The following is a 12973-nucleotide window of genomic DNA, read 5'->3' as shown; positions in this document are numbered from 1 at the left end:
CACCCCCATGGTATCTGGCTCAATTTTGCCTTATACCAAGTTTACCAGACACTCACTAAAGAACTTTCCTACCTGGCTTTAAGGGTCCTTCATACTCTGATCCCTTTAGCAGATGGATGGTATCTTCCACAGCCACCCACCACAGCCCTGCCTCCTGTCTGTCCTCACACATGCCCTGCTCCTTCCTACCACTGGGCCTTTACTCACACCTTTCCTCCTCCCTGCAATGCTGGCCCTGCCCTTCCCCTTTCAAACTCCTACCCATCCTTGATTTCTCCACTCAAGCCTCACCTCCCCTAGGAAGCCTTCCCCGATCGCTTCAGCTAACACCCACTTTCCCTCCTTCAACTTCCTCAGCAGTGAAAGTCAGAACCACATAACTAAACAGTTTTCATGGTGACTTCCTGAGTCTTGGTCTTGTCTCTTTGGGAAGTTGATAACTTCCTTAAAAACAGCTGGGAGGTTCCCCCTCTTCTGCTACCTACCCCTTCCTTACTTTTCTCGGCCTGAGTGCCCAGCTGGTGTCCAGTAAGACTTATTGGTTGATGTGTCCACATACCTGTGTCTGGCCAAGGGAAGCCAAGGCTCTGACACTCTGGCAGTGAGCTTGTGCTATAGGGAAGAGCAGAAGCCACGGGACTGGTTTCTGTTGACTTCACTTACTTCTTCACAGCTGCTCAGGCCACAGAATTAGCAGGGTCTTCAGGCAAAGGCAAACCCTCCTTCAAACTGGATGACCCTTCATTAATGGTTGACACTCCCTGTTTACCTTAATGATTGCCAAGATCTGTTGCTGCACACGATATGCTTTGCGGTTCAACTGCCTTGGCCCTGAGGGTAGAAGGCAAGCTTTGAAGAGGTTTCAGGGTTCTGGGATGGGATTGGAAATACTTTGGTCCATGTCCAGCCACTCGGGACACAGACAATAAGCAGAAGGCCAAAGAACATCGTGGTCCTGCTGTATGGAGGGAGCACTGCCACCCCCCGCCTTGATGTCAGTAGGTACCAGTAGGCACTGCCCATGTCTTTTTTTTCTCCCCATAGTCATATCATTTTAGGGGCTGGGACCTATAAGGGATGAGAGGGATGGCACCCAGTGCAAGAGCCCTCTCTGCAACTCCCCCCACACACCAGATCCACCTATGGCCCAGGGATGGGGGAAGCCTGAGGGCTATTAACGAGCCCAGGTCCAGTGCAGCCTCCCAGATGAGCTAAACATGGGCACATGGGTGACAATGAAGCCTCTCTCCCTCTGGGACAGGGCAGTAACTGCAGGCTATGTGATTTGTCTTGCCAAACCCATTGGGAGCTCAGGGGATCAATCTTATTTAATGACTGTGGGAGGAGGCGGGGCTGGTTAATGTTTGTCTGGTTCCTCTTGGGCTGTGGGCCATATCTGGCTCTGGCCCTGGGCTCTTTGCCCCTCCCCTGGCCTGGGCTGACAGCACCTAGTGGCATAGTGCTGACACGCCTGCAGACATTCCCTGGGAAAGGGCAGCAGCAACCAGGTGAGGAGGCTGGGGAGGGGGAGCTGGTGTGGCACAGGGGGAAAGAGATGGGAGCTGGAGAGAGGCCTGGGCTTTGCCTTCTCTTGGCCTCAGCATTAAGCCACTGAGATCCCTTCTGTGCTTCCCTCTGGGTAGAGCAAGGCCCCTCCTGCCAGGGGCCAGGGTTGCTTAGCCTCTCTCTGGAGCCTTCAACTCTTATCCTCTTTTCAGGCTCAGAGTTGCTTCTTCTCTCCCTCGTTTACTCCCAGCCATGGATTCCCTTTATCCTCACAGGGCTCAATTCCCAGGAAGACTTGAGCCCCCCACCGCCAACCCCACCCCCAAGGCACAGGGTGGCCAAGTTCCTCTCTTTCAGACATTTCCTGCCAAATAGGATTAAGGTTTGGTGGTACCGTTGGGCACTTCCAGGTGCTGTTTTCTTCCCCCCCCCCCATTAGAAGGTAAAGCAGGCATGCAACAACCCAGGGCTGCCAATGGACAGACAGATGAATGCAGTTCACTCAGCAGTGGAGAGGGACAGCCAATGGAGCCGGGATTTAGGAGCATGGCTCTCCTCTCTCCTGAGGGAGTTTAGGCAGACTCAAGCTGAGCCTGGAGCAACTTTGATGATTTTAGTGATGTAAAGGAGGGGTAGTCCCCCAGCTGTTTGAAAGCTGTTGCAGCTGTTGGGGATGGCCCCAGCAGAGGGCACAAACTAAGTAAAGGAGACGCGGGAGAGGACATAGACCAGAGAGGTTTGGAGAGAGAGCCTGAGATATGAGAATGCAGCAAGAGCAATAGGGAGGGACACCTCCCCCCCACTGCCGGCTCTGGTGAGGGATCAACGTGAGTCCGTGAGTCCGAAGTTAACTATCAGCACCTTTGCTTAGCAGCTGCGTAGTAAGTTACCCAGTGTCTTTGAGCCCCCGTAGCTCCACCTGTGACTTGAAGACAATAGTCCACAGCTCACAGGCTTGTTGTGAGGACAGGAGTTAATGAACATACAGCCCCTAGAACACTATAGGCATTCCACAGGTGGTGGCTGTCATAATAAGCCCAAGTAGAGAGCAACAGGAAGTCTGATCATTGAAAGAGGACTAAGAGGGTATAGTCCAGAGTGAGGAAGGGAGCTGACATTAACAGTTCCTAGGAAAACACCGTGGCCAAGGGAGGGAAGGAGAAAACCAGAATGAGCTGGAGTGACCCTGACCCCAGCCTGGCCACAATATATATGGCAGGGTGGAAAGGACAAGCCAAGTGCCCTAGGTGCAGTGAGGCCACAAGGGTGGAGGCAGGGAAGGGCAGCGGGGGAAGGAAGGAGGGGGCCAGGGAAGCTTGGCCTTGGCCACACCAAACAGATGAAGGTGGCCTGGAATTCAGGAAGAAATCTCAAAAGGAAGCCCCTGGTTCTTTCCTGGCTGGGGACTGCTCATGAAATGGGGGTGCAAGTGTGAGTCTGAGACTGAATATAACCTCATCCAGTCCAGTCAGGGCCCTCCTCTTGAACCAAAAAACACCAGGATTTCCTATAGTTGGAAACAGGGACAGGGAAGAGGTGGGGGCAGAAAGAGAGAGACTTGATGAGCATGTATGATATGCATGTGCGTGTGTGTGCCCAGACCTGCACAGGTGAGTGCACATGGGAAGGAGTAGAAGTTCTGAGCTGTGGGCCTGGTCTCTTAGAACGCAGAGTAAGAGAGGCTGTTAAAGGCGGTGCGATGTACAAAGGCTCTGAGAGCAGAAAGAAAGAAAACAGAAACCTGACTCTACCCTTTTGCAGAGTTGCCATTGAGGCAAGTTATTTAACCTCTCTGAGCCTCAACTTCCTTGTCCAAAAAATGGGGATAGTATTACAGGACTGTTGTATGGACTAAGTGCGATCTCCTGATGTTGAACTGTGCTGGAGTGCCCGGGCACATGTGAATCCGAAGCCAAGACCAGGGCCTGACACAGCCAGAGAAGTCTTGTCTAATGAAACACCAGGGCAAAAACAGGTCTAGAGCAACACAGAGCATATCAGTACATGGACTTTACCCCAAAGTCACAAAAACAGTTTGGATTTCAAAATCAGGTCATTCCCCTGGGTGTTTTTAGAATGAGACACTTGAGGTACTGATGTTGACATAGGGATAAGCTCTCCATCCAAAGGAGAGAGCAAAAATCGACATCTCAATGCCCACACAAGGGTGCTTAGGGGCACCAAAGGGAGCTGCTGGCTATGTCCCAGAAGGCGCAAAATGAGAGGTGGAGTGCTCACAGTCTAAAAATTCAGGAGTGGCCAGGCTGACTGAGAGGCACCACTGAGGAGCACAGAGAATAGCTGAAGTTTGCCTCAGAGTCTGAGGAAGCAGTCCGAGAAAGGTAAGGCAGGGAAAATAGAACAGATACAGAGGCAGTGAGCCGCAAGCCCCAGGAAGGAAGAGGGATGAGTTAGCAGTCGATAGGAAAGGGGAGAAGGGGCTAGAGGAAGATATAAGCCAGACCAGTTTTGGATCTCCCTTTTTCTAAAAACACTCATAGATGGGCATCTGCAAGGCTCAGTTGGTTGAGTGTCCGACTCTTGGTTTTAGTTCAGATCAGGGTCTTGGGGTTGTGAGATCGAGCCTTGCATCTGGCTCTGTGCTGGGGACGGAGTCTGCTTGATATTCTCTCCCTCTGCCCCCCCTTCCCGCCCCCAGCTCTCTCTCTCAAAAGACAAATACAAAATAAAAACACTCATAGAAAGAAAAATTAGAATTCTAGCCAAGGTGGTAGAGCTTATGGGAAAAAGTATGGGCTCTGGAGTAAGCTTGGCCTGGCTGCAATCCCATTCCCATCACATACTAACTGCACTAACTCCATGTGACCCTTGGACAAGTCTCTTCAGCTTTCTTTACCTCAGTTTCCTTTTTTGTGACATGAGGATGAAAAGGGACACCTACCTCCTGGGGTTGTTCTGAGGTTTACATGAGTTTCTGAGGTTTACACAAGGCCTGGCCTCACAGGTGCTCAGAAAATGGTTGTTCTTTTTTTTTTAAGATTTTATTTATTTATTTGACAGAGAGAGTGAGCAGCAGGCAGAGGGAGAGGGAGAAGCAGGTTCCCCACTGAGTAGGGAGCCTGATGTGGGGCTCCATCCCAGGATCCTGGGATCAAGACCTGAGCCAAAGACAGACACTTAACCAAGAGCCACCCAGGCACCCCATAAATGATTATTCTTAATAATGTTCCTCGACCACCTGTTTGTGAACTAACGTGTGTCACCAGATGAAGCATTACTTTACCATTAACCATTATACCTCCTGTGGCAGCTCTGCCTTCAGAACCAGGGGCTTAGGAAAAAGGGCACCCCTGTTCCTATGCTGGTCACTCAGGCTTTTTTTTTTGAAAAAATAAAACCTTGTTCAGAGAAGTAATCTATGTCCCGTGGACCATCCCTCCGTCCTCTAGTTTCTTGCATCCCATTCCCCAAGTTTTTTCTGTGATTGATATATTCCCCCTCCCCACTACAACAGAGAAGAACCCCCCTCCCACTGACCTGAATACAGGGCTTCTGCCACCATCACTGCCCCTGCACTGGCGGCAGGAAATGCCCTACATTTCCTAGGGGTGCAGGCCTGTGTATTCTCCTCACATCCAGTTTCCTGCTGTGGAATAAGTGGTGGGAGGTAAGAGGAGGCCTTCTTTGCCTGCCTAAAGCACAGAAGGGGAATTTCTTCCCTAGAGCAATAGCCAAGCTCAGGAAACCAGGAGATTACAATGTACATTTGATGTTGGGGGCAGGGCAGCCACAGAACAGTCTGTTCTATCTCAGGACAGACACCATAGGTCAATGGGCAGCATTGGGCAGCAAAAAGAGGGGTGTTGGGTTTGGCAGACCACCCAGTCCCTGGAGCAACATGTTTTTTCTTCCTGATAAGGTGCTTACCTCCCTTAATCATCAGCTATGAAACTGGAGCTGAGCTGAGAACTTTTGCAGGTTGCTTCACTGAAGCTCATGATAACCCTGGGTACTAACCCCATTTGTAGATGAGCAAGTTGGCTCAGAGAAGGTCGGGATCTAGCCCATGGTCATATCAAGTGAAGAACCAGGATTCGAACCCAAAGGTGTATGACTCTTACCTATTCCATCTTTTAACCTTCTGTTTGCTTGCTAATTTTTGCTTTCTCCCTCTGGTTTGTACTCCCTGTGTGCCCACCTGTCCACTGGGGGTTCTCTGTCCTGAAGCTCAAGGAGGAATGGTCAGGCCTTGCTCTGTGACATTGGAGTCGGGAAGTATTTACAGGTCCTCTGCTTCCATGTTTCTTGTGTCCTAATGGGTAGCATTAACCCTTGCTTTCATTGTCGTTCTGAATGGCTGGCTTTTGCTTTTGCCAACACCAGCAGCAACACCAGTCCAAAGAGCATATGGTGGAAAGAGCTGAAACTTCTGCTTCAGATACTTTTGTGTTTCGTTCTACTGTAACATTTCTTAGCTGTGTAACCTTGAGTAAGTTACTTAACTTCTCTGAGCTTCAGCCTCCTCATCTGGAAAGACTGGGGTAAAGTCCCTGGAGGCTTGCTGAGAGGGTCCAAGGAGAGAATGTATGGGAAAAAGCTTAACAGAGTTCCTGGCTTGCGACAGATGAGTGAACTCATCCATCCCCTGTAGGGGATCTCAATTTAGGCAAAATCCTGCTGACCCTAAGTTTCTAGTAGAGTCATGGGGGACGGCCTCAGCCCAGAGCCTCCTGGTCCCCTTGGGTCCCCTTGTACATGCACCTGTATTGTTCCATCTCCCCCCACTGCCATGGCCATTCTTCTGGTGGGGCTGTGGGGTGGGTGCGGCGATGGACCGGGCGGGCACAGAACAGGTGGGTGCAGGCTGGGTGTCCGGCGCTGGGACACAAGTGCTCTGTGTGTAGGGTGGGCGGAAGTCAAGGCGTTTGATCTGAATTCTAAAAGGCGTTGTTCAGAGCTCCACAAAGGTCCCATTGTGCAGACACTGGGTATAAAGCAGCATATGACTCCCCAGCACCGGGTGGCGATGAATTGGAACGCAGGCGTGGACCCAGGGACCACTCCCCTTGCACAGACATGAGACCATAGGGGACCTGTCTGGGTGGCCTCAGGGACAGGCGCTCCCCAAGGTAACGGGATTTGTTGGGTTTGCCCTAGGTCCAGAGCTAAGGAGCTGGGGGATGGGGAGCTAAAAAGAATGGCTGATGGCAGAACAAAATGGGCCTGGTGAAGAAAGGGGCTGGAGAGGAAAGAACGTTGCATGAAAGCAAAGAAGGCAGATGGGGCTCAGGGAAGTCAAGTCAAGTGAGGAGGAGGAGGAGGAGGAGGAGGAGGAAGAGGTGGAGGAGGAGGAGGAGAGGCTGGCAGTGAACATGGGGTGATGAGGAAAGCGATGACTATCCTTCTTCCCTTCCTGTCACTGGCTCTCGGAAAGGGTGACGGGGGCAGGAGGGGGTGTGTCAGGCAATGTTATGGCACCCAGCTTTCTGCCCCAGCTTTCTGCCAGCTTGCCCTGTGGCTCCTGTTTTGCAGGTGTGAATGAGGCAGGATGAACTGGACAGGTTTGTACACCTTGCTCAGTGGCGTGAACCGGCACTCTACCGCCATTGGCCGGGTATGGCTCTCCGTCATCTTCATATTCAGGATCATGGTGTTGGTGGTGGCCGCGGAGAGTGTGTGGGGTGACGAGAAGTCCTCCTTCATCTGCAACACCCTTCAGCCTGGCTGCAACAGCGTCTGCTACGACCACTTTTTCCCCATCTCCCACGTGCGGCTGTGGTCTCTACAGCTCATCTTGGTTTCCACCCCAGCTCTCCTCGTGGCCATGCACGTGGCTCACCAGCAGCACATAGAAAAGAAAATGCTGCGACTCGAGGGCCATGGGGACCCGCTGCACCTGGAGGAGGTGAAGAGGCACAAGGTCCACATCTCAGGGACGCTGTGGTGGACCTACGTCATCAGTGTGGTCTTCCGGCTACTGTTTGAGGCCGCTTTCATGTACGTCTTTTATCTGCTCTACCCTGGCTACGCCATGGTGCGGCTAGTCAAGTGTGAGGCCTACCCCTGCCCCAACACAGTGGACTGCTTCGTGTCCCGCCCCACGGAGAAAACCGTCTTCACTGTCTTCATGCTGGCCGCCTCTGGCATCTGCATCATCCTCAACGTGGCCGAGGTCGTGTACCTCATCATCCGGGCCTGCGCCCGCCGGGCCCAGCGCCGCTCCAATCCGCCCTCCCGCAAGGGCTCGGGCTTCGGCCACCGCCTCTCACCTGAATACAAACAGAATGAGATCAACAAGCTGCTGAGCGAGCAGGACGGCTCCCTGAAGGACATACTGCGCCGAAGCCCCGGCACTGGGGCCGGGCTGGCTGAGAAGAGCGACCGCTGCTCGGCCTGCTGATGCCACACACCAGGCAACCTCCCATCCCGCCTCCCCCCACCCCCTCTACCACCTTGCCTCAGGCCTGCCCCTCCTTCCCCTCTGCCAGGGTGCAGGCCTCTGCCTGCTAGGGACTGCTGGATCAAAATTGTCCTTCTCTCCCTCGTTCCCTTCCTTCCCCTCACCCCAGGGCTTTCTGTCTGGGGGGCCCCAGGAGTGGGGAACCAGAGGCCACCCACGTCAGTGCTCAAGGTTGTTGGGGGTGTGGGCAGCTCTTCTCATCTGTACCCCCTTTCTCTTCCCTCTCCCTCTCCCTGCGGCCACTGGGGACAGGAGATAGGATGCTCTGACAGCATCCAATTGTGAAACTAATCTTAACCCCATGTTGTCAGATACCCTATTTCTGGAGTCACATCAGTGGGGAGGGAAGTGGGCAAGTGGAATGGAAGGAGGGTGGTGTGGATGTGTGGGTGGAGAAGGGAGGGTAGGAGAGGCAAGAAAGGGAAGAATAGGGCTTTGCGGGAGGACAGGTCTGGGGAGGAGGAATTAGGGAGGGAGGAGCAGGCAGATAAGTTCAAGTGGGAGTTGGTCAGGGCCACCCTTGCCTCTAGTTCCCAAGGCCTCTCTCTGCCTGGAATGTTACACATTAAACAGGATTTTACAGTAAACGAAGAGGTGGCTTGTGTGTTTGTCAAGTTTTTTCTCCTGCAACCTCTGACCTCCCCCTGGATGAGCTGGCCTTGGTTTTTTGCTGATCTAGAAAGCAATGGGCAACAGACATAGGGACACAATGAGCCACACTTGTCTGGTTTTTTTGTGTGTCTTGTTTTGTTTTGGCTTTTGTTTTGTTTTGTTTTTGAGGGGGGACTTAACATTTTTTTTTAAATAACAGCTTTATGAGAACAAATACCTTAAATTCCTTCTTTCATTTTATTTTTATCATCTAGTCTAAGTATAGTTTATCAAGTTTTTCATAATTGCGTGCAGTCTTGTAAACATGATGACCATATATTAGAAAACATTTATATTACCTCAATAAGGTTCCTTGGGCACCTTTCTCTGATTTGAAAAACATCAAAATGACAACTCCATCTGGAGAGACAGGAAATGATAGAGAGATTTCACAAGTCTCAGAAAGGGTAGCACACATTCCCTGGATGAGGGCCCCTCCCCCACACCCCTGGGAGAACTGTCCCCCTTCTTCTCTTGAAACTGGGTGCTCACCGCAAACTGATGCCCCCCCCCTGCCAGCTACCCACTGGACTGCACTGTGACCCTGACCCCTCTCCTGGATTGGACAGAGCCTCTAATTCCACCCTTGTCCCCAGTTTTCTTCTGTCAGGAATCAACCTCCCATCCCAGAGATGTCTCCAAATGCAGGTCAGACATTTCACAGCCAGGTCTCCTCCCTGTCATCAGGGCATCAGGCATCACCTCACTCCCAAGCAGCAGGTAACCTCCCCACCCTCTGGCAGCTGTGATGGTAAAAGCCACAGGCTGGGTTCAAGTCCTACCTCTGTCCCTTAGGTGTCAGACACTCCCTGCCCCAAGCCTTAGTTTCCTTGCGAGCAAATGAAGGCTGGCCTCACCCATGTCTAAGCTCCTTTTGGCACTCTAGGCTTCTGGGATTCCTAAAAGGCTTCCCCAGAATCACAGGGTTTTCCCCATCTTAGAGTCGCTGCCCTCACCAGGGAGCCTTCCAGAGTAAAAGTCTCCCCACCTCCTCCCTAGCAAGTTCCTCTACCTCTTACTAGAAAAAATGATTTGCCACTCCCTGTTAGAGTATGGTGACTGTGACAGGTACGTCAGAAAGGAAGAACAAATAGGGCATAATCTCATCAGAACTGTTCTCCTCTAGGGCAGCCCGGGTGGCTCAGTGGTTTGGCACTGCCTTCAGCCCAGGGTGTGATCCTGGAGACCCGGGATTGAGTCCCACATCAAGCTCCCTGCATGGAGCCTGCTTCTCTCTCCCTCTCCCTCTCCCTCTCCCTCTCCCTGTCATGAATAAATAAATCTAAAAAAAAAAAAAAGAACTGTTCTCTAAAAACAGTCTTTTCCCTTCAGACAGAAAGCATGGAAGGTTTCCTCATTCGAGGAGGTTTCTCCTTTAGAGAAGAAAGGAAAGAGTAAGCCTCCCCTGCCTGTGCTACCCCCCACCCTCCCATACTCAGCAGTCCCTGAGAGACAGCTTCCCCCTTCCTTAAAAGAGAGAGGTTACTTTTCTGCAAGAGATTTCCTTTCTCTTTAGAAAACGCCACCATATCCTGTGACAAAAGAGGTCCCCACTCGCAGGTCTCCCAAGGTGGGAGAGATTCCTTTTTTTTTTAATTTATTTATTTATGATAGTCACAGAGAGAGAGAAAGAGAGGCAGAGACATAGGCAGAGGGAGAAGCAGGCTCCATGCACCGGGAGCCCGATATGGGATTCGATCCCGGGTCTCCAGGATCGCGCCCTGGGCCAAAGGCAGGCGCCAAACCGCTGCGCCACCCAGGGATCCCGAGAGATTCCTTTTCTTTTTTCTTTTCATTTAGATTTTATTTATTTATTCATGAGAGACACACAGAGAGAGGCAGAGACGTAGGCAGAGGGAGAAGCAGGATCCCTATAGGGAGCCCAATGCGGTACTCGATCCCAGGACCCCGGGACCATGACCTGAGCCAAAGGCAGAAGGTCAACCACTGAGCCACTCAGGTGCCAGAGATTCCTTTTCTTATCAAAATCCTCCCCCTGCCCCTGGAGCCCAACAGAGCACAAGGAACACAGAGCATCTCTCCTCTCTGTCCAAAAGGCCATCAAGAAAACGATTTTCTTTAAAAACATCCTCCTTGGGGATCCCTGGGTGGGGCAGCGGTTTGGCGCCTGCCTTTGGTCCAGGGCGCGATCCTGGAGACCCGGGATCGAATCCCACATCGGGCTCCCGGTGCATGGAGCCTGCTTCTCCCTCTGCCTGTGTCTCTGCCTCTCTCTCTCTCTCTGTGACTATCGTAGATTAAAAAAATAAAGTAAAAAAAAAACAAAAACGTCCTCCTGGTTCCACGCAAGAACCTCCTGCCCTCCCCACATTTGAAAAGCGCCATACCTACCATCACTTCAGATTATCTAGTTTTCTCTTCAAAAGATCCTACAAATCTCCTTCGGAAAGAAGCTCCAACTCCAGATGAAGGCTTTCCTCTCCAGGGGGCAGTGGTGGGACAGTAAAGTCACAAACTGGCAATGCAGCCAAAGGGAGGACACTTACCCTTGTGTCCTGTGACCCAGATGGGAGCGGGCCAGAGGACTCTGAGGAGGGCTGGAGCACATGATGTTGCAGGGAGGGAGGAGGGTCAGTCAGGGCTAACCCAGGACTGACTTTTTGATCTAAGGCTTGTCCCAAGAGTGTGTGTAAAGGCCAAATGGGAGGCAAGTGGGTATAACACCTGCTACGTAGACAATCAAACTACGAAGTGTGACCACAGTGGCGAAGAGGGCTTGTCAATAAAGAGACCAGGCTGGCCATCTTATTAGCTCTGTCCCCCTGGACACCTGATACTCACCCTGAGTCTCTGTTTCTTCATCTGCTATAGAAGGTGGATAATCACCTCTCTACCTCTCCTTCCACAGACCTTTTGTGAGAATCAAAGAAGATGTGTGCAAAAACTGGTTAGAAACTGTAAAGTAAGGTAAGATACTATCAGAAATGTAGATACCACAGCTTTAAGGCATGCTAGGACTTGTAGTGAGCTAGAAAGGAGGGAGGCTGGATCAGTGGGACTGGGGCTAGCGGAAGGAACTTGGTGATAATAAGGTTGGATCCCCTGGGGAGTGGACAACAATCCAAACAGCAAAGTCCAAGAGATGTTGCATATTCAAGGGATCTGATCTGGGGGCAGAAAAAGCTGAGTAACAGGAACTTCTTACATACTCTTTCTCCTGGTACTGGTACTTTTAGGAACATTTATGGGGTTTTAGAGGCATCCGTGTGCAGAGATACTAGGAGCTGGGGACAAGGAAAAGAGTCAGCTTCTGGATGAGGGGAGTGGCTACACTAGGAGCATAGTCAAGCCCCACCTCCCAACTGGGTTGGAATTTCAAAGCAGGCTGCAGTATCCACAGAGAATTGGCATGGCAACCATGAACTGATTCAGATGCCCAATCAGATAGCCTGGGTGCACACGGTGGTGGCTAGAGGAGAATGCTTGCTCCATTTCCTGATTCCACAATATGAAAATGCCAGATGTGACCTATGGGAGAGTGGGAGCCATAAAGGCCCCTTGAGCTGGGGTCCCTTTGATTCCTGGATTAGGCCGGGCCACTGAACTGTCAGGCGGGGAAAGGATTGCTGCATTCTAGGGAGAGGGATAAGATGGGCAAAGGACAGACAGGTTATCTGAAAGGGTGTGATGCTATCTTGAGTGAGACAAATAATCCACTGTGGAGGATTGGAGGGTGGAATGGCTAGAGAGGAGACAGGAAAGGGAAATTATGACCAGCTTGTGATGGGCCTGGTATGTCACTGTAAGAGGACAGTCTTAACTGTCCTACCGGTGGTGGAAACCACTAAGGGTTTTTTTAAGATTTTATTTATTGATTCATGAGAGATACACACAGAGAGGAACATAGGCAGAGGGAGAAGCAGGCTCCCTGTGGGAATTCTGATGTGGGACTCCATCCCAGGACCTCAGGACAACGCCCTGAGCTGCAGGCACTCAACCACTGAGCCACCCAGGTGCCCCAAAACCACTAAGGGTTTTGAGTAGAGGAGTGCCACCTTCAGATTTGTGGTCTGGGAGCTGACTCTGGCAGCCACACGGAGAGTGGACTGGGGACAGGAAGGATGAGAGGCAGAATGACCAGTTACAGACAATGGCCCATGTTGCAATGGCCCATGTGGAGCCTGTGATGATTTGGAGGTTTCCTTCTCCTTCCTTGACTGGCAGACTCCTAACCATTCATGACTCAGCTCAAATGTCATCTCCCGTATGAAGGCCTCACCTCTCTTCTCTCCTCCCAGTCCCCCGCCAGGTCCCTCAGAGAGAATGAGTCCTCCCCTCATTCTGAATTCCTGCAGTACATTGTAGTGTCTATTCATTAAAGTGCTTATCCAATTGTATGGAAATTGCTTGCATAACCTCAACACACAGTAGGTG

At 51.5% G+C, this 12973-nt stretch overlaps 1 protein-coding gene across 2 annotated transcripts; it reads left to right on the top strand.

The window, feature by feature from the left end:
* Window positions 1–1410: 1410 nt before the first annotated feature.
* Window positions 1411–8691, top strand: GJB1 (gap junction protein beta 1). Of its 2 annotated transcripts, none has more exons than XM_055338302.1 (2): window positions 1411–1508; window positions 7000–8690. In XM_055338302.1, exon 2 carries the CDS (start codon window positions 7016–7018, stop codon window positions 7865–7867), a length of 852 nt encoding a protein of 283 aa, XP_055194277.1. In that variant the 5' UTR covers window positions 1411–1508; window positions 7000–7015; the 3' UTR covers window positions 7868–8690. The 2 variants fall into 2 exon arrangements, with proteins under 2 accessions (XP_055194277.1, XP_055194278.1); XM_055338303.1 differs by lacking the exon at window positions 1411–1508 and adding an exon at window positions 6472–6596 and having other exon boundaries at window positions 7000–8691.
* The last annotated feature ends 4282 nt before the right edge of the window (window positions 8692–12973 follow it).

Source organism: Nyctereutes procyonoides, unplaced genomic scaffold (genome assembly GCF_905146905.1).
Source record: "Nyctereutes procyonoides isolate TBG_1078 unplaced genomic scaffold, NYPRO_anot_genome, whole genome shotgun sequence".
NCBI classification, from domain to species: Eukaryota; Metazoa; Chordata; class Mammalia; order Carnivora; family Canidae; genus Nyctereutes; species Nyctereutes procyonoides.
This window is presented reverse-complemented; position numbering and strand designations above follow the sequence as displayed.

What these genes read in the sequence shown, in the direction of transcription:
- GJB1 (XM_055338303.1), top strand. Translation starts at nt 7,016, where the DNA reads ATGAACTGGACAGGTTTGTACACCTTGCTCAGTGGCGTGAACCGGCAC.